The 23,823-nt window shown below is 46.1% G+C and overlaps 1 protein-coding gene across 1 annotated transcript in view; it reads left to right on the plus strand.

Annotated features, from left to right (window-relative positions):
* Positions 1 to 2,981: 2,981 nt before the first annotated feature.
* Positions 2,982 to 23,823, plus strand: part of LOC143959474 (uncharacterized) — a 36,552-nt gene continuing 15,710 nt past the window's right edge. Inside the window, exons 1-2 of the mRNA XM_077468137.1 lie at positions 2,982 to 3,084; positions 14,963 to 15,091. Coding sequence (XP_077324263.1) covers positions 15,020 to 15,091 — 72 coding nt within the window. The 5' untranslated portion in view covers positions 2,982 to 3,084; positions 14,963 to 15,019. The remainder of the gene's footprint in view (positions 3,085 to 14,962; positions 15,092 to 23,823) is intronic.

The following is a 23,823-nucleotide window of genomic DNA, read 5'->3' on the forward strand; positions in this document are numbered from 1 at the left end:
GACGTTGCTCCAAATCAGGGACAGATGAGGAGGGACAGAGGGACGTTGCTCCAAATCAGGGACAGATGAGGAGGACAGAGGGACTTTCCTCCAAATCAGGGACAGATGAGGAGGACAGAGGGACGTTGCTCCAAATCAGGGACAGATGAGGAGGACAGAGGGACGTTGCTCCAAATCAGGGACAGATGAGGAGGACAGAGGGATGTTGCTCCAAATCAGGGACAGATGAGGAGGGACAGAGGGACGTTGCTCCAAATCAGGGACAGATGAGGAGGACAGAGGGACGTTACTCCAAATCAGGGACAGATGAGGAGGGACAGAGGGACGTTGCTCCAAATCAGGGACAGATGAGGAGGACAGAGGGACGTTGCTCCAAATCAGGGACAGATGAGGAGGACAGAGGGACGTTACTCCAAATCAGGGGCAGATGAGGAGGACGGAGGGACGTTGCTCCAAATCAGGGACAGATGAGGAGGACAGAGGGACGTTGCTCCAAATCAGGGACAGATGAGGAGGACGGAGGGACAGAGGGACGTTGCTCCAAATCAGGGACAGATGAGGAGGACGGAGGGACGTTGCTCCAAATCAGGGACAGATGAGGAGGACGGAGGGACAGAGGGACGTTGCTCCAAATCAGGGACAGATGAGGAGGACAGAGGGACGTTACTCCAAATCAGGGACAGATGAGGAAGACAGAGGGACAGAGGGACGTTGCTCCAAATCAGGGACAGATGAGGAGGGACAGAGGGACGTTACTCCAAATCAGGGACAGATGAGGAGGACGGAGGGACGTTGCTCCAAATCAGGGACAGATGAGGAGGACAGAGGGACGTTACTCCAAATCAGGGACAGATGAGGAGGACAGAGGGACGTTGCTCCAAATCAGGGACAGATGAGGAGGACAGAGGGACGTTGCTCCAAATCAGGGACAGATGAGGAGGACAGAGGGACGTTGCTCCAAATCAGGGACAGATGAGGAGGACAGAGGGACAGAGGGACGTTGCTCCAAATCAGGGACAGATGAGGAGGACGGAGGGACAGAGGGACGTTGCTCCAAATCAGGGACAGATGAGGAGGACAGAGGGACGTTGCTCCAAATCAGGGACAGATGAGGAGGACAGAGGGACGTTGCTCCAAATCAGGGACAGATGAGGAGGACGGAGGGACAGAGGGACGTTGCTCCAAATCAGGGACAGATGAGGAGGACAGAGGGACGTTGCTCCAAATCAGGGGCAGATGAGGAGGACGGAGGGACGTTGCTCCCAATCAGGCGGGGGGGGGACAATCTTCTCATCAGAGCTCCGTATGAAGTTGGGGGGTCACATTATCCGGTGGGGGGTCTGGAGTCACACATGGACATCACTGATACACTACACTGTCATAAGTATTGGGACGCCTGCCTTTACACACACATGACCTGTAATGACCCCCCCCAGTCTTAGTCCGGAGGGTTCAATATTGAGTTGGCCCTTTGCAGCTATAACAGCTTCACCTCTTCTGGGAAGGCCGTCCACAAGGTTTAGGAGGGTGTCTATGGGAATGTTTGACCATTCTTCCAGAAGCGCATTTGTGAGGTCAGGCACTGATGTTGGATGAGAAGGCCTGGCTTCAAGTCTCCACTCTTAATTCATCCCAAAGGCGTTCTTTGGGGTTGAGGTCAGGACTCTGTGCAAGCCCGCCAAGTTCCTCCACCCCAAACTCGCTCATCCATGTCTTTATGGGCCTTGCTTTATGCACTGATCCTAATCATTTGGTGGAGGGGGGATTATGATGTGGGGGTGGAGGGGGAGTATAGTGGGGGGGAGGGGGATTATAGTGAGGGGGGATTGTGGTGTGAGGGGATTATGGTGAGGGGGGATTATGGTGTTGGGGGAGGGGGGATTATGGTGTGAGGGGATTATGGTATGGGGGTGGAGGGGGATTATAGTGAGGGGGGATTGTGGTGTGGTGGAGGGGGGGATTATGGTGTGGGGGAGGGGGGATTATGATGTGGGGGTGGAGGGGGAGTATAGTGGGGGGAGGGGGATTATAGTGAGGGGGGATTATGGTGTGGGGGGGATTATAGTGAGGGGGGATTATGGTGTGGGGGAGGGGGATTATAGTGAGGGGGGGTTGTGGTGTGGGGGAGGGGGGATTATGATGTGGGGGTGGAGGGGGAGTATAGTGGGGGGAGGGGGATTATAGTGAGGGGGGATTATGGTGTGGGGGGGGATTATAGTGAGGGGGGATTATGGTGTGGGGAGGGAGGATTATAGTGAGGGGGGGTTGTGGTGTGGGGGAGGGGGGATTATGATGTGGGGGTGGAGGGGGAGTATAGTGGGGGGGAGGGGGATTATAGTGAGGGGGGATTATGGTGTGGGGGAGGGGGGATTATGATGTGGGGGTGGAGGGGGAGTATAGTGTGGGGGAGGGGGGATTATTGTAGGGGAATTATGGTGTGGGGGAGGGGGATTATAGTGAGGGGGGATTATGGTGTGGGGGAGGGGGGATTATGGTGTGGGGGGGTTGTGGTGTGGGGGAGGGGGTATTATGGTGGGGGTTGTTTTTCAGGGGTTGGGCTTGGCCCCTTAGTTCCAATGAAGGGAACTCTTAAAGCGGAGATTAAGAGCCAGGCCTTCTCATCCAACATCAGTGCCTGTCCTCACAAATGCTCTTCTGGAAGAATGGTCAGACATTCCCATAGACACCCTCCTAAACCTTGTGGACGGCCTTCCCCTCTCTCCCATTAGGATGGATGTGGAATCTCCTACAACCTGCGGCTGTCTCTTCTCTCCGATCCCCTACCAGCTGGAGCCGTAATAATGGATTTCTAGAACTCCATAGAGGAGACACTGCAGCCATCTGCTGCTTCTGCCTCTATCGTCCCAGCTGCCTTAAGCATTATGCTCTGATTGGTCTGCTCTGGTCATGTGACTTCTCCAGCTCAGCACTAGAGGGGAAGAAGAGTGCCCACATTACATGTCACTGTGACTCCAAAGACTCCAACTCCATGGCTGAGACTGGAACTCCCACAATCCCCTGGGCTGTGACATCATCACTTCCTGTGTCACCATGAATGGGGGTCCCCTTCTGCTGTGCTGAGAGGTAATCAGACTGTGCTGTGTTATAATCACCTCCGGAGTGTAATCCCTCAGACTGATCGTGTATGTCTCTGTACTGACCGACCGTAATATAACTGACCCCATATAACCGTCCTCCGACCGTAATAATATAACTGACCTGCTATAACCGTCCTCCGACCGTAATAATATAACTGACCCCATATAACCGCCCTCCGACCGTAATAATATAACTGACCCGATATAACCGTCCTCCGACCGATCGTAATAATATAACTGACCTGCTATAACCGTCCTCCGACCGTAATAATATAACTGACCTGATATAACCGCCCTCCGACCGTAATAATATAACTGACCTGATATAACCGTCCTCCGACCGTAATAATATAACTGACCCGATATAACCGTCCTCCGACCGTAATAATATAACTGACCCGATATAACCGTCCTCCGACCGTAATAATATAACTGACCTGATATAACCGTCCTCCGACCATAATAATATAACTGACCCCATATAACCGCCCTCCGACCGTAATAATATAACTGACCTGATATAACCGTCCTCCGACCGTAATAATATAACTGACCTGATATAACCGTCCTCCGACCGTAATAATATAACTGACCTGATATAACCGCCCTCCGACCGTAATAATATAACTGACCCGATATAACCGTCCTCCGACCGTAATAATATAACTGACCTGATATAACCGCCCTCCGACCGTAATAATATAACTGACCCGATATAACCGTCCTCCGACCGTAATAATATAACTGACCCCATATAACCGCCCTCCGACCGTAATAATATAACTGACCTGCTATAACCGTCCTCCGACCGTAATAATATAACTGACCTGCTATAACCGTCCTCCGACCGTAATAATATAACTGACCTGATATAACCGTCCTCCGACCGTAATAATATAACTGACCTGATATAACCGTCCTCCGACCGTAATAATATAACTGACCTGCTATAACCGTCCTCCGACCGTAATAATATAACTGACCCCATATAACCGCCCTCCGACCGACCATAATAATATAACTGACCTGCTATAACCGTCCTCCGACCGTAATAATATAACTGACCTGCTATAACCGTCCTCCGACCGTAATAATATAACTGACCTGATATAACCGTCCTCCGACCGTAATAATATAACTGACCTGCTATAACCGTCCTCCGACCGTAATAATATAACTGACCTGATATAACCGTCCTCCGACCGTAATAATATAACTGACCTGCTATAACCGTCCTCCGACCGTAATAATATAACTGACCTGATATAACCGTCCTCCGACCGTAATAATATAACTGACCTGATATAACCACCCTCCGACCGATCGTAATAATATAACTGACCCGATATAACCGTCCTCCGACCGTAATAATATAACTGACCTGATATAACCGTCCTCCGACCGTAATAATATAACTGACCTGCTATAACCGTCCTCCGACCGATCGTAATAATATAACTGACCCGATATAACCGTCCTCCGACCGTAATAATATAACTGACCTGCTATAACCGTCCTCCGACCGATCGTAATAATATAACTGACCCGATATAACCGTCCTCCGACCGTAATAATATAACTGACCTGATATAACCGTCCTCCGACCGACCGTAATAATATAACTGACCTGATATAACCGTCCTCCGACCGTAATAATATAACTGACCTGATATAACCGTCCTCCGACCGTAATAATATAACTGACCTGATATAACCGTCCTCCGACCGTAATAATATAACTGACCTGCTATAACCGTCCTCCGACCGACCGTAATAATATAACTGACGCGATATAACCGTCCTCCGACCGTAATAATATAACTGACCTGATATAACCGTCCTCCGACCGTAATAATATAACTGACCCCATATAACCGTCCTCCGACCGTAATAATATAACTGACCTGATATAACCGCCCTCCGACCGTAATAATATAACTGACCCGATATAACCGCCCTCCGACCGTAATAATATAACTGACCCGATATAACCGTCCTCCGACCGACCGTAATAATATAACTGACCTGATATAACCGCCCTCCGACCGTAATAATATAACTGACCCGATATAACCGTCCTCCGACCGAACATAATAATATAACTGACCCGATATAACCGTCCTCCGACCGACCGTAATAATATAACTGACCTGCTATAACCGTCCTCCGACCGACCGTAATAATATAACTGACCTGCTATAACCGTCCTCCGACCGTAATAATATAACTGACCTGCTATAACCGTCCTCCGACCGTAATAATATAACTGACCCGATATAACCGTCCTCCGACCGTAATAATATAACTGACCTGATATAACCGTCCTCCGACCGTAATAATATAACTGACCCCATATAACCGTCCTCCGAACCGTAACAATATAACTGACCTGCTATAACCGTCCTCCGACCGTAATAATATAACTGACCTGCTATAACCGTCCTCCGACCGTAATAATATAACTGACCCGATATAACCGTCCTCCGAACCGTAACAATATAACTGACCTGATATAACCGTCCTCCGACCGTAATAATATAACTGACCTGCTATAACCGTCCTCCGACCGTAATAATATAACTGACCTGCTATAACCGTCCTCCGACCGTAATAATATAACTGACCTGATATAACCGTCCTCCGACCGTAATAATATAACTGACCTGATATAACCGTCCTCCGACCGTAATAATATAACTGACCCGATATAACCGTCCTCTGACCGTAATAATATAACTGACCTGATATAACCGTTCTCCGACCGACCGTAATAATATAACTGACCCGATATAACCGTTCTCCGACCGACCGTAATAATATAACTGACCCGATATAACCGTTCTCCGACCGACCGTAATAATATAACTGACCTGATATAACCGTCCTCCGACCGTAATAATATAACTGACCCCATATAACCGTCCTCCGACCGTAATAATATAACTGACCCCATATAACCGCCCTCCGAACCGTAATAATATAACTGACCTGATATAACCGTCCTCCGACCGTAATAATATAACTGACCTGCTATAACCGTCCTCCGACCGTAATAATATAACTGACCTGATATAACCGTCCTCCGACCGTAATAATATAACTGACCTGCTATAACCGTCCTCCGACCGTAATAATATAACTGACCCCATATAACCGCCCTCCGACCGACCATAATAATATAACTGACCTGCTATAACCGTCCTCCGACCGTAATAATATAACTGACCTGCTATAACCGTCCTCCGACCGTAATAATATAACTGACCTGATATAACCGTCCTCCGACCGTAATAATATAACTGACCTGCTATAACCGTCCTCCGACCGTAATAATATAACTGACCTGATATAACCGTCCTCCGACCGTAATAATATAACTGACCTGCTATAACCGTCCTCCGACCGTAATAATATAACTGACCTGATATAACCGTCCTCCGACCGTAATAATATAACTGACCTGATATAACCACCCTCCGACCGATCGTAATAATATAACTGACCCGATATAACCGTCCTCCGACCGTAATAATATAACTGACCTGATATAACCGTCCTCCGACCGTAATAATATAACTGACCTGCTATAACCGTCCTCCGACCGATCGTAATAATATAACTGACCCGATATAACCGTCCTCCGACCGTAATAATATAACTGACCTGCTATAACCGTCCTCCGACCGATCGTAATAATATAACTGACCCGATATAACCGTCCTCCGACCGTAATAATATAACTGACCTGATATAACCGTCCTCCGACCGACCGTAATAATATAACTGACCTGATATAACCGTCCTCCGACCGTAATAATATAACTGACCTGATATAACCGTCCTCCGACCGTAATAATATAACTGACCTGATATAACCGTCCTCCGACCGTAATAATATAACTGACCTGCTATAACCGTCCTCCGACCGACCGTAATAATATAACTGACGCGATATAACCGTCCTCCGACCGTAATAATATAACTGACCTGATATAACCGTCCTCCGACCGTAATAATATAACTGACCCCATATAACCGTCCTCCGACCGTAATAATATAACTGACCTGATATAACCGCCCTCCGACCGTAATAATATAACTGACCCGATATAACCGCCCTCCGACCGTAATAATATAACTGACCCGATATAACCGTCCTCCGACCGACCGTAATAATATAACTGACCTGATATAACCGCCCTCCGACCGTAATAATATAACTGACCCGATATAACCGTCCTCCGACCGAACATAATAATATAACTGACCCGATATAACCGTCCTCCGACCGACCGTAATAATATAACTGACCTGCTATAACCGTCCTCCGACCGACCGTAATAATATAACTGACCTGCTATAACCGTCCTCCGACCGTAATAATATAACTGACCTGCTATAACCGTCCTCCGACCGTAATAATATAACTGACCCGATATAACCGTCCTCCGACCGTAATAATATAACTGACCTGATATAACCGTCCTCCGACCGTAATAATATAACTGACCCCATATAACCGTCCTCCGAACCGTAACAATATAACTGACCTGCTATAACCGTCCTCCGACCGTAATAATATAACTGACCTGCTATAACCGTCCTCCGACCGTAATAATATAACTGACCCGATATAACCGTCCTCCGAACCGTAACAATATAACTGACCTGATATAACCGTCCTCCGACCGTAATAATATAACTGACCTGCTATAACCGTCCTCCGACCGTAATAATATAACTGACCTGCTATAACCGTCCTCCGACCGTAATAATATAACTGACCTGATATAACCGTCCTCCGACCGTAATAATATAACTGACCTGATATAACCGTCCTCCGACCGTAATAATATAACTGACCCGATATAACCGTCCTCTGACCGTAATAATATAACTGACCTGATATAACCGTTCTCCGACCGACCGTAATAATATAACTGACCCGATATAACCGTTCTCCGACCGACCGTAATAATATAACTGACCCGATATAACCGTTCTCCGACCGACCGTAATAATATAACTGACCTGATATAACCGTCCTCCGACCGTAATAATATAACTGACCCCATATAACCGTCCTCCGACCGTAATAATATAACTGACCCCATATAACCGCCCTCCGAACCGTAATAATATAACTGACCCGATATAACCGTCCTCCGACCGTAATAATATAACTGACCTGATATAACCGCCCTCCGACCGACCATAATAATATAACTGACCCGATATAACCGTCCTCCGACCGTAATAATATAACTGACCTGATATAACCGCCCTCCGACCGTAATAATATAACTGACCTGATATAACCGCCCTCCGACCGTAATAATATAACTGACCTGATATAACCGCCCTCCGACCGACCATAATAATATAACTGACCCGATATAACCGTCCTCCGACCATAATAATATAACTGACCCGATATAACCGTCCTCCGACCGTAATAATATAACTGACCTGATATAACCGTCCTCCGACCGTAATAATATAACTGACCCGATATAACCGTCCTCCGACCGTAATAATATAACTGACCCGATATAACCGTACTCCGACCGTAATAATATAACTGACCTGATATAACCGCCCTCCGACCGTAATAATATAACTGACCCGATATAACCGTACTCCGACCGTAATAATATAACTGACCTGATATAACCGTCCTCCGACCGTAATAATATAACTGACCTGATATAACCGTCCTCCGACCGACCGTAATAATATAACTGACCCGATATAACCGCCCTCCGACCGTAATAATATAACTGACCTGATATAACCGCCCTCCGACCGTAATAATATAACTGACCCGATATAATCGTACTCCGACCGTAATAATATAACTGACCTGATATAACTGTCCTCCGACCGTAATAATATAACTGACCCGATATAACCGTCCTCCGACCGACCGTAATAATATAACTGACCTGATATAACCGCCCTCCGACCGTAATAATATAACTGACCTGATATAACCGCCCTCCGACCGTAATAATATAACTGACCTGATATAACCGTCCTCCGACCGACCGTAATAATATAACTGACCTGATATAACCGCCCTCCGACCGTAATAATATAACTGACCTGATATAACCGCCCTCCGACCGTAATAATATAACTGACCTGATATAACCGCCCTCCGACCGTAATAATATAACTGACCTGATATAACTGCCCTCCGACCGTAATAATATAACTGACCCGATATAACCGTACTCCGACCGTAATAATATAACTGACCTGATATAACCGTCCTCCGACCGACCGTAATAATATAACTGACCCGATATAACCGCCCTCCGACCGTAATAATATAACTGACCTGATATAACCGCCCTCCGACCGTAATAATATAACTGACCTGATATAACCGTCCTCCGACCGACCGTAATAATATAACTGACCTGATATAACCGCCCTCCGACCGTAATAATATAACTGACCTGATATAACCGCCCTCCGACCGTAATAATATAACTGACCTGATATAACCGCCCTCCGACCGTAATAATATAACTGACCTGATATAACTGCCCTCCGACCGTAATAATATAACTGACCCGATATAACCGTACTCCGACCGTAATAATATAACTGACCTGATATAACCGTCCTCCGACCGACCGTAATAATATAACTGACCCGATATAACCGCCCTCCGACCGTAATAATATAACTGACCTGATATAACCGCCCTCCGACCGTAATAATATAACTGACCCGATATAACCGCCCTCCGACCGTAATAATATAACTGACCTGCTATAACCGTCCTCCGACCGTAATAATATAACTGACCTGATATAACCGTCCTCCGACCGTAATAATATAACTGACCTGATATAACCACCCTCCGACCGATCGTAATAATATAACTGACCCGATATAACCGTCCTCCGACCGTAATAATATAACTGACCTGATATAACCGTCCTCCGACCGTAATAATATAACTGACCTGCTATAACCGTCCTCCGACCGATCGTAATAATATAACTGACCCGATATAACCGTCCTCCGACCGTAATAATATAACTGACCTGCTATAACCGTCCTCCGACCGATCGTAATAATATAACTGACCCGATATAACCGTCCTCCGACCGTAATAATATAACTGACCTGATATAACCGTCCTCCGACCGACCGTAATAATATAACTGACCTGATATAACCGTCCTCCGACCGTAATAATATAACTGACCTGATATAACCGTCCTCCGACCGTAATAATATAACTGACCTGATATAACCGTCCTCCGACCGTAATAATATAACTGACCTGCTATAACCGTCCTCCGACCGATCGTAATAATATAACTGACCCGATATAACCGTCCTCCGACCGTAATAATATAACTGACCTGATATAACCGTCCTCCGACCGACCGTAATAATATAACTGACGCGATATAACCGTCCTCCGACCGTAATAATATAACTGACCTGATATAACCGTCCTCCGACCGTAATAATATAACTGACCCCATATAACCGTCCTCCGACCGTAATAATATAACTGACCTGATATAACCGTCCTCCGACCGTAATAATATAACTGACCCCATATAACCGTCCTCCGACCGTAATAATATAACTGACCTGATATAACCGCCCTCCGACCGTAATAATATAACTGACCCGATATAACCGCCCTCCGACCGTAATAATATAACTGACCCGATATAACCGTCCTCCGACCGACCGTAATAATATAACTGACCTGATATAACCGCCCTCCGACCGTAATAATATAACTGACCCGATATAACCGTCCTCCGACCGAACATAATAATATAACTGACCCGATATAACCGTCCTCCGACCGACCGTAATAATATAACTGACCTGCTATAACCGTCCTCCGACCGACCGTAATAATATAACTGACCTGCTATAACCGTCCTCCGACCGTAATAATATAACTGACCTGCTATAACCGTCCTCCGACCGTAATAATATAACTGACCCGATATAACCGTCCTCCGACCGTAATAATATAACTGACCTGATATAACCGTCCTCCGACCGTAATAATATAACTGACCCCATATAACCGTCCTCCGAACCGTAACAATATAACTGACCTGCTATAACCGTCCTCCGACCGTAATAATATAACTGACCTGCTATAACCGTCCTCCGACCGTAATAATATAACTGACCCGATATAACCGTCCTCCGAACCGTAACAATATAACTGACCTGATATAACCGTCCTCCGACCGTAATAATATAACTGACCTGCTATAACCGTCCTCCGACCGTAATAATATAACTGACCTGCTATAACCGTCCTCCGACCGTAATAATATAACTGACCTGATATAACCGTCCTCCGACCGTAATAATATAACTGACCTGATATAACCGTCCTCCGACCGTAATAATATAACTGACCCGATATAACCGTCCTCTGACCGTAATAATATAACTGACCTGATATAACCGTTCTCCGACCGACCGTAATAATATAACTGACCCGATATAACCGTTCTCCGACCGACCGTAATAATATAACTGACCCGATATAACCGTTCTCCGACCGACCGTAATAATATAACTGACCTGATATAACCGTCCTCCGACCGTAATAATATAACTGACCCCATATAACCGTCCTCCGACCGTAATAATATAACTGACCCCATATAACCGCCCTCCGAACCGTAATAATATAACTGACCCGATATAACCGTCCTCCGACCGTAATAATATAACTGACCTGATATAACCGCCCTCCGACCGACCATAATAATATAACTGACCCGATATAACCGTCCTCCGACCGTAATAATATAACTGACCTGATATAACCGCCCTCCGACCGTAATAATATAACTGACCTGATATAACCGCCCTCCGACCGTAATAATATAACTGACCTGATATAACCGCCCTCCGACCGACCATAATAATATAACTGACCCGATATAACCGTCCTCCGACCATAATAATATAACTGACCCGATATAACCGTCCTCCGACCGTAATAATATAACTGACCTGATATAACCGTCCTCCGACCGTAATAATATAACTGACCCGATATAACCGTCCTCCGACCGTAATAATATAACTGACCCGATATAACCGTACTCCGACCGTAATAATATAACTGACCTGATATAACCGCCCTCCGACCGTAATAATATAACTGACCCGATATAACCGTACTCCGACCGTAATAATATAACTGACCTGATATAACCGTCCTCCGACCGTAATAATATAACTGACCTGATATAACCGTCCTCCGACCGACCGTAATAATATAACTGACCCGATATAACCGCCCTCCGACCGTAATAATATAACTGACCTGATATAACCGCCCTCCGACCGTAATAATATAACTGACCCGATATAATCGTACTCCGACCGTAATAATATAACTGACCTGATATAACTGTCCTCCGACCGTAATAATATAACTGACCCGATATAACCGTCCTCCGACCGACCGTAATAATATAACTGACCTGATATAACCGCCCTCCGACCGTAATAATATAACTGACCTGATATAACCGCCCTCCGACCGTAATAATATAACTGACCTGATATAACCGTCCTCCGACCGACCGTAATAATATAACTGACCTGATATAACCGCCCTCCGACCGTAATAATATAACTGACCTGATATAACCGCCCTCCGACCGTAATAATATAACTGACCTGATATAACCGCCCTCCGACCGTAATAATATAACTGACCTGATATAACTGCCCTCCGACCGTAATAATATAACTGACCCGATATAACCGTACTCCGACCGTAATAATATAACTGACCTGATATAACCGTCCTCCGACCGACCGTAATAATATAACTGACCCGATATAACCGCCCTCCGACCGTAATAATATAACTGACCTGATATAACCGCCCTCCGACCGTAATAATATAACTGACCTGATATAACCGTCCTCCGACCGACCGTAATAATATAACTGACCTGATATAACCGCCCTCCGACCGTAATAATATAACTGACCTGATATAACCGCCCTCCGACCGTAATAATATAACTGACCTGATATAACCGCCCTCCGACCGTAATAATATAACTGACCTGATATAACTGCCCTCCGACCGTAATAATATAACTGACCCGATATAACCGTACTCCGACCGTAATAATATAACTGACCTGATATAACCGTCCTCCGACCGACCGTAATAATATAACTGACCCGATATAACCGCCCTCCGACCGTAATAATATAACTGACCTGATATAACCGCCCTCCGACCGTAATAATATAACTGACCCGATATAACTGCCCTCCGACCGTAATAATATAACTGACCTGCTATAACCGTCCTCTGATAACTGTACTGAGTACAATATTATTATACCAGGGGCAGTGTGTTATGTATTTTATATGGAGGGAAGCATTATATTATATACAGGGGAGGGCTTTCTATATACAGTATCTGACAAAAGTCAGTACACCCCTAAGTGAAAATGTCCCAAATTGGGCCCAATTGGCCATTTTCCCTCCCCCGGTGTCATGTGACTCGTTAGTGTTACAAGGTCTCAGGTGTGAATGGGGAGCAGGTGTGATAAATTTGGTGTTACCGCTCTCACTCTCTCATACTGGTCACTGGAAGTACAACATGGCACCTCATGGCAAAGATCTCTCTGAGGATCTGAAGATAAGAATTTTTGCTCTACATAAAGATGTTCTAGGCTATAAGAAGATTGCCAAGACCCTGAAACTGATCTGCAGCACGGTGGCCAAGACCATACAGCGGAATAACAGGACGGGTTCCCCTCAGAACAGGCCTCGCCATGGTCCACCAAAGAAGTTGAGGTCACGTGATCAGCGTCATATCCAGAGGTTGTCTTTGGGAAATAGACGTATGAGTGCTGCCAGCATTGCTGCAGAGTTTGTAGGGGGGGGGGGGGGGGTCAGCCTGTCAGTGCTCAGACCATACACCGCACACTGCATCAAATTGGTCTGCATGGCTGTCATCCCAGAAGGAAGCCTCTTCTAAAGATGATGCACAAGAAAGACCACAAACAGTTTGCTGAAGACAAGCAGACTAAGGAGATGGAATACTGGAACCATGTCCTGTGGTCTGATGAGACCAAGATAAAGGTATTTGGTGTCAGATGGTGACAAGCGTGTGTGGGGGCAACCAGGTGAGGAGGACAAAGACAAGTGTGTCTTGTCTACAGTCAGGCATGGTGGTGGGGGTGTCATGGTCTGGGGCTACATGAGTGCTGCCGGCACTGGGGGGGCTACAGATCATTGAGGGGACAATGAATGCCAACATGTACTGTGACATACTGAAGCAGAGCATGATCCCCTCCCTTCAGAGACTGGACCGCAGGGCAGTATTCCAACATGATAACCACCCCAAACACACCTCCAACACCACCACTGCCTTGCTAAAGAAGCTGAGGGTGAAGGTGATGGACTGGCCAAGCATGTCTCCAGACCTAAACCCTATTGATCATCTGTGGGGGATCCTCAGAGGGAAGGTGGAGGAGGGGAAGGTCTCCAACATCCACCAGCTCTGTGATGTCATCATAGGGGAGGGGAAGAGGACTCCAGAGACAACCTGTGAAGCTCTGCTGACCTCCATGTCCAAGAGGGTGAAGGCCGTGCTGGAAAATAATGGCGGCCACACAAAATATTGACACTTTGGGCCCAATTTGGACATTTTCACTTAGGGGTGTACTGACTTTTGTGAGATACTGTATATATGGAGGGGGGAGGGGGCATTAGTCTGTCAGGTTCACACAGTCGATCTCCTCTGTACAGGATCTTTAGGAAGTATTATTGGCCATTGTAATATCGTTATGTGGCATTTTCTCTCTTCTAAGATCACCAATGGTCAGTTCTCCATCACAACATCCACACCTCTGACCACTTCACCCGGGATGGACGGCACCAACATAGCCAAGAGGATACTGAACCTCACCCTGGAGATCGTCTACCTGCTGACCGGAGAGGTGAGGAGGATTCTGGGAGGTCACATGACATCACTCTTATCTCTATTAATAAAACACAGACCTGACCGGAGAGGTGAGGAGGATTCTGGGAGGTCACATGACATCACTCTTATCTCCATTAATAAAACACAGACCTGACCGGAGAGGTGAGGAGGATTCTGGGAGGAGGTCACATGACATCACTCTTATCTCTATTAATAAAACACAGACCTGACCGGAGAGGTGAGGAGGATTCTGGGAGGTCACATGACATCACTCTTATCTCTATTAATAAAACACAGACCTGACCGGAGAGGTGAGGAGGATTCTGGGAGGTCACATGACATCACTCTTATCTCTATTAATAAAACACAGACCTGACCGGAGAGGTGAGGAGGATTCTGGGAGGTCACATGACATCACTCTTATCTCTATTAATAAAACACAGACCTGACCGGAGAGGTGAGGAGGATTCTGGGAGGTCACATGACATCACTCTTATCTCCATTAATAAAACACAGACCTGACCGGAGAGGTGAGGAGGATTCTGGGAGGTCACATGACATCACTCTTATCTCTATTAATAACACACAGACCTGACCGGAGAGGTGAGGAGGATTCTGGGAGGAGGTCACATGACCGGAGAGGTGAGGAGGATTCTGGGAGGTCACATGACATCACTCTTATCTCTATTAATAACACACAGACCTGACCGGAGAGGTGAGGAGGATTCTGGGAGGAGGTCACATGACCGGAGAGGTGAGGAGGATTCTGGGAGGTCACATGACATGAATCTTATCTCTATTAATAAAACACAGACCTGACCGGAGAGGTGAGGAGGATTCTGGGAGGTCACATGACATCTCTCTTATCTCTATTAATAAAACACAGACCTGACCGGAGAGGTGAGGAGGATTCTGGGAGGTCACATGACATCACTCTTATCTCTATTAATAAAACACAGACCTGACCGGAGAGGTGAGGAGGATTCTGGGAGGTCACATGACATCACTCTTATCTCTATTAATAAAACACAGACCTGACCGGAGAGGTGAGGAGGATTCTGGGAGGTCACATGACATCACTCTTATCTCTATTAATAAAACACAGTCCTGACCGGAGAGGTGAGGAGGATTCTGGGAGGTCACATGACATCACTCTTATCTCTATTAATAAAACACAGACCTGACCGGAGAGGTGAGGAGGATTCTGGGAGGTCACATGACATCACTCTTATCTCTATTATATAAAACACAGACCTGACCGGAGAGGTGAGGAGGATTCTGGGAAGTCACATGACATCACTCTTATCTCTATTAATAAAACACAGACCTGACTGGAGAGGTGAGGAGGATTCTGGGAGGTCACATGACATCACTCTTATCTCTATTAATAACACACAGACCTGACCGGAGAGGTGAGGAGGATTCTGGGAGGAGGTCACATGACCGGAGAGGTGAGGAGGATTCTGGGAGGTCACATGACATGAATCTTATCTCTATTAATAAAACACAGACCTGACCGGAGAGGTGAGGAGGATTCTGGGAGGTCACATGACATGAATCTTATCTCTATTAATAATACACAGACCTGACCGGAGAGGTGAGGAGGATTCTGGGAGGTCACATGACATCTCTCTTATCTCTATTAATAAAACACAGACCTGACCGGAGAGGTGAGGAGGATTCTGGGAGGTCACATGACATCTCTCTTATCTCTATTAATAAAACACAGACCTGACCGGAGAGGTGAGGAGGATTCTGGGAGGTCACATGACATCACTCTTATCTCTATTAATAAAACACAGACCTGACCGGAGAGGTGAGGAGGATTCTGGGAGGTCACATGACATCACTCTTATCTCTATTAATAAAACACAGACCTGACCGGAGAGGTGAGGAGGATTCTGGGAGGTCACATGACATCACTCTTATCTCTATTAATAAAACACAGTCCTGACCGGAGAGGTGAGGAGGATTCTGGGAGGTCACATGACATCACTCTTATCTCTATTAATAAAACACAGACCTGACCGGAGAGGTGAGGAGGATTCTGGGAGGTCACATGACATCACTCTTATCTCTATTATATAAAACACAGACCTGACCGGAGAGGTGAGGAGGATTCTGGGAAGTCACATGACATCACTCTTATCTCTATTAATAAAACACAGACCTGACCGGAGAGGTGAGGAGGATTCTGGGAGGAGGTCACATGACCGGAGAGGTGAGGAGGATTCTGGGAGGTCACATGACATGAATCTTATCTCTATTAATAAAACACAGACCTGACCGGAGAGGTGAGGAGGATTCTGGGAGGTCACATGACATCTCTCTTATCTCTATTAATAAAACACAGACCTGACCGGAGAGGTGAGGAGGATTCTGGGAGGTCACATGACATCACTCTTATCTCTATTAATAAAACACAGACCTGACCGGAGAGGTGAGGAGGATTCTGGGAGGTCACATGACATCACTCTTATCTCTATTAATAAAACACAGACCTGACCGGAGAGGTGAGGAGGATTCTGGGAGGTCACATGACATCACTCTTATCTCTATTAATAAAACACAGTCCTGACCGGAGAGGTGAGGAGGATTCTGGGAGGTCACATGACATCACTCTTATCTCTATTAATAAAACACAGACCTGACCGGAGAGGTGAGGAGGATTCTGGGAGGTCACATGACATCACTCTTATCTCTATTATATAAAACACAGACCTGACCGGAGAGGTGAGGAGGATTCTGGGAAGTCACATGACATCACTCTTATCTCTATTAATAAAACACAGACCTGACTGGAGAGGTGAGGAGGATTCTGGGAGGTCACATGACATCACTCTTATCTCTATTAATAACACACAGACCTGACCGGAGAGGTGAGGAGGATTCTGGGAGGAGGTCACATGACCGGAGAGGTGAGGAGGATTCTGGGAGGTCACATGACATGAATCTTATCTCTATTAATAAAACACAGACCTGACCGGAGAGGTGAGGAGGATTCTGGGAGGTCACATGACATGAATCTTATCTCTATTAATAATACACAGACCTGACCGGAGAGGTGAGGAGGATTCTGGGAGGTCACATGACATCTCTCTTATCTCTATTAATAAAACACAGACCTGACCGGAGAGGTGAGGAGGATTCTGGGAGGTCACATGACATCACTCTTATCTCTATTAATAAAACACAGACCTGACCGGAGAGGTGAGGAGGATTCTGGGAGGTCACATGACATCACTCTCATCTCTATTAATAAAACACAGACCTGACCGGAGAGGTGAGGAGGATTCTGGGAGGTCACATGACATCACTCTCATCTCTATTAATAAAACACAGACCTGACCGGAGAGGTGAGGAGGATTCTGGGAGGTCACATGACATCACTCTCATCTCTATTAATAAAACACAGACCTGACCGGAGAGGTGAGGAGGATTCTGGGAGGTCACATGGCATCACTCTCATCTCTATTAATAAAACACAGACCTGACCGGAGAGGTGAGGAGGATTCTGGGAGGTCACATGGCATCACTCTCATCTCTATTAATAAAACACAGACCTGACCGGAGAGGTGAGGAGGATTCTGGGAGGTCACATGACCGGAGAGGTGAGGAGGATTCTGGGAGGTCACATGACATCACTCTTATCTCTATTAATAAAACACAGACCTGACCGGAGAGGTGAGGAGGATTCTGGGAGGTCACATGACATCACTCTCATCTCTATTAATAAAACACAGACCTGACCGGAGAGGTGAGGAGGATTCTGGGAGGTCACATGACATCACTCTCATCTCTATTAATAAAACACAGACCTGACCGGAGAGGTGAGGAGGATTCTGGGAGGTCACATGACATCACTCTCATCTCTATTAATAAAACGCAGACCTGACCGGAGAGGTGAGGAGGATTCTGGGAGGTCACATGACATCACTCTTATCTCTATTAATAAAACACAGACCTGACCAGAGAGGAGAGGAGGATTCTGGGAGGTCACGTGACATCACTCTTATCTCTATTAATAAAACGCAGACCTGACCGGAGAGGTGAGGAGGATTCTGGGAGGTCACATGACATCACTCTTATCTCTATTAATAAAACACAGACCTGACCAGAGAGGTGAGGAGGATTCTGGGAGGTCACGTGACATCACTCTTATCTCTATTAATAAAACACAGACCTGACCGGAGAGGTGAGGAGGATTCTGGGAGGTCACATGACATCACTCTCATCTCTATTAATAAAACGCAGACCTGACCGGAGAGGTGAGGAGGATTCTGGGAGGTCACATGACATCACTCTTATCTCTATTAATAAAACACAGACCTGACCGGAGAGGTGAGGAGGATTCTGGGAGGTCACGTGACATCACTCTTATCTCTATTAATAAAACACAGACCTGACCGGAGAGGTGAGGAGGATTCTGGGAGGTCACATGACATCACTCTTATCTCTATTAATAAAACACAGACCTGACCGGAGAGGTGAGGAGGATTCTGGGAGGTCACATGACATCACTCTTATCTCTATTAATAATACACAGACCTGACCGGAGAGGTGAGGAGGATTCTGGGAGGTCACATGACATCACTCTCATCTCTATCAATAAAACACAGACCTGACCGGAGAGGTGAGGAGGATTCTGGGAGGTCACATGACATCACTCTCATCTCTATTAATAAAACACAGACCTGACCGGAGAGGTGAGGAGGATTCTGGGAGGTCACATGACATCACTCTCATCTCTATCAATAAAACACAGACCTGACCGGAGAGGTGAGGAGGATTCTGGGAGGTCACATGACATCACTCTCATCTCTATTAATAAAACGCAGACCTGACCGGAGAGGTGAGGAGGATTCTGGGAGGTCACATGACATCCCTCTTATCTCTATTAATAATACACAGACCTGACCGGAGAGGTGAGGAGGATTCTGGGAGGTCACATGACATCACTCTCATCTCTATTAATAATACACAGACCTGACCGGAGAGGTGAGGAGGATTCTGGGAGGTCACATGACATCACTCTCATCTCTATTAATAAAACACAGACCTGACCGGAGAGGTGAGGAGGATTCTGGGAGGTCACATGACATCACTCTCATCTCTATTAATAAAACACAGACCTGACCGGAGAGGTGAGGAGGATTCTGGGAGGTCACATGACATCACTCTTATCTCTATTAATAAAACACAGACCTGACCGGAGAGGTGAGGAGGATTCTGGGAGGTCACATGACATCCCTCTTATCTCTATTAATAAAACACAGACCTGACCGGAGAGGTGAGGAGGATTCTGGGAGGTCACATGACATCACTCTCATCTCTATTAATAAAACACAGACCTGACCGGAGAGGTGAGGAGGATTCTGGGAGGTCACATGACATCACTCTTATCTCTATTAATAAAACACAGACCTGACCGGAGAGGTGAGGAGGATTCTGGGAGGTCACATGACATCACTCTTATCTCTATTAATAAAACACAGACCTGACCGGAGAGGTGAGGAGGATTCTGGGAGGTCACATGACATCCCTCTTATCTCTATTAATAAAACACAGACCTGACCAGAGAGGAGAGGAGGATTCTGGGAGGTCACATGACATCCCTCTTATCTCTATTAATAAAACACAGACCTGACCAGAGAGGAGAGGAGGATTCTGGGAGGTCACATGACATCACTCTTATCTCTATTAATAAAACACAGACCTGACCGGAGAGGTGAGGAGGATTCTGGGAGGTCACATGACATCACTCTTATCTCTATTAATAAAACACAGACCTGACCGGAGAGGTGAGGAGGATTCTGGGAGGTCACATGACATCCCTCTTATCTCTATTAATAAAACACAGACCTGACCAGAGAGGAGAGGAGGATTCTGGGAGGTCACATGACATCCCTCTTATCTCTATTAATAAAACACAGACCTGACCAGAGAGGAGAGGAGGATTCTGGGAGGTCACATGACATCACTCTTATCTCTATTAATAAAACACAGACCTGACCGGAGAGGTGAGGAGGATTCTGGGAGGTCACATGACATCACTCTTATCTCTATTAATAAAACACAGACCTGACCGGAGAGGTGAGGAGGATTCTGGGAGGTCACATGACATCCCTCTTATCTCTATTAATAAAACACAGACCTGACCAGAGAGGAGAGGAGGATTCTGGGAGGTCACATGACATCACTCTTATCTCTATTAATAAAACACAGACCTGACCGGAGAGGTGAGGAGGATTCTGGGAGGTCACATGACATCACTCTTATCTCTATTAATAAAACACAGACCTGACCGGAGAGGTGAGGAGGATTCTGGGAGGTCACATGACATCCCTCTTATCTCTATTAATAAAACACAGACCTGACCGGAGAGGTGAGGAGGATTCTGGGAGGTCACATGACATCACTCTCATCTCTATTAATAAAACACAGACCTGACCGGAGAGGTGAGGAGGATTCTGGGAGGTCACATGACATCCCTCTTATCTCTATTAATAAAACACAGACCTGACCAGAGAGGAGAGGAGGATTCTGGGAGGTCACATGACATCCCTCTTATCTCTATTAATAAAACACAGACCTGACCGGAGAGGTGAGGAGGATTCTGGGAGGTCACATGACATCACTCTTATCTCTATTAATAAAACACAGACCTGAGGTCTGGAGCAATGGGGAGGATTCTGGAGAAGCTTTTCTTTCAGAATGTTCGTGCTTCTAGAAAAGAGTCCATAAAAGTTCTGACTTTTTTCATTTGGAGTTGTAGGTTTTAGTTGTCAGTCTGGCCTTGATAATGTCCAGCACAGTGTGTGGCCACAACACCCCCCCTCCCCCTCCCCACGGGGCTCATTGAATATTTCCAGATAGGATAGATTGAGGTTGACCCTTCGCTGTTCTGTTCAGGAGAATCTTGCAAGTTGAGTTTAGATAAACCTTGCCACCAATTGAGGGAAACAAAACAAACAAATGTCCTGTCATTGGATGATCTAATAGAGGTTCCTCCAGCTGTGTCCTTTGGGGATGATGTAATAGAGGTTCCTCAAGCTGTGGCCTTTGATTGGAGATGATGTAATAGAGGATGGAGGAACCTCTAGTGCATGGGTCTTCAAACTATGGCCCTCCAGTTGTTCAGGAACTACAATTCCCATCATGCCTAGTCATGTCTGTGAATGTCAGAGTTTTACAATGCCTCGTGGGATGTGTAGTTTCGCAACAGCTGGAGGGCCGTAGTTTGAGGATCCCTGCTCTAGTAGATCATCTCCATCCAAAGACCAAAGCTTAAAGAACCTCGATTACATCATCCCCAAAGGACACAGCTGGAGGAACCACTATTAGATCCTCCCCAACCAAAGACACAGCTGGAGGAACCTCGTTTACATCATCCCCAACCAAAGGCCACATGATGAGGATCCTCTATTACATCATCCCCAACCAAAGGCTGCCTGTGAAAGAACGGGTTCTGTTCAAAACGGGATGTCTTGTCCATAAGCCATTGCATGGATGTGGCCCAGAGTACCTGAAGGAAAAATTCATCAAGTATGTGCCCACCCGATCCCTGAGATCAGCGAACTTGGCCAAATTGAAGATTCCAAAATTCAAAAAGAAAATATGCGGAGGGAGAACGAGTGAAGTGAAGAATTTTGGAACTCCTTGCCTCTGAAACTGAGACTTGAGAATGACTTTCTGAAATCCCAAAAGAAATTGAAAACCTTTCCTTTTTGTACAAGCTTTTGGAGTCACCTAATTTTAATGGGGTGTGATGGACAGACCTCCAGGCTTTTACTTTTTTATGTTGTATCTTCTAAGGTCTTTTAATGTCAATGTCTTTTGTTTTGCGCATTGAAGCCTTGGGATAAGACTGCGTAGGTTAAGCATTTTAATAAATAAATAATGAGGTGGCCTTTGGTCGGGGATGGTCTAATAGCGGTTCTTCCAGCTGGGGCTTTTGGTTGGGGATGATCTAATAGTGGTTCCTCAAGCTGTGGCTTTTGATTGGGGATGATCTAATAGTGGTTCCTCAAGCTGTGGCCTTTGATTGGGGATGATCTACTAGTGGTTCCTCAAGCTGTGGTTTTTGGTTGGGGATGGTCTAATAGTGGTTCTTCCAGCTGGGGCTTTTGGCAGGGGATGGTCTAATAGAGGTTCCTCAAGCTGTGGCCTTTGATTGGAAATGATGTAATAGAGGCTCCTCATGATGTGGCCTTTGGTTGGGGATGATCTAATATTGATTCCTCCAGCTGTGTCCTCTGGTTGGGGATGATCTAATATTGGTTCCTCTAGCTGTATCCTTTGGTTGGGGATAATGTAATAGAGGTTCTTCAACCTTTGTTCTTTGGATGGAGATGATTTAATAGAGGTTCCTCAAGCTGTGGCCTTTGGATGGAGATGATTTAATAGAGGTTCCTCAAGCTGTGGCCTTTGGATGGAGATGATTTAATAGAGGTTCCTCAAGCTGTGGCCTTTGGTTTAGGATGATCTAATAGTGGTTCCTCCAGCAGTGGATTTTGGTTGGGGATGGTCTAATAGTGGTTTTTCCAGCAGGGGGTTTTGGCAGGGGATGGTCTAATAGTGGTTCCTCAGGCTGTGGTTTTTGGTTGGGGATGATCTAATAGTGGTTCTTCCAGCTGGGGCTTTTGGCTGGGGATGATCTAATAGTGGTTCCTCAAGCTGTGGCCTTTGATTGGAAATGATGTAATAGAGGCTCCTCATGATGTGGCCTTTGGTTGGGGATGATCTAAT

Source organism: Lithobates pipiens, unplaced genomic scaffold (genome assembly GCF_037356315.1).
Source record: "Lithobates pipiens isolate NorthernLeopardFrog02 unplaced genomic scaffold, aLitPip1_a1.2 Scaffold_77, whole genome shotgun sequence".
NCBI lineage: Eukaryota > Metazoa > Chordata > Amphibia > Anura > Ranidae > Lithobates > Lithobates pipiens.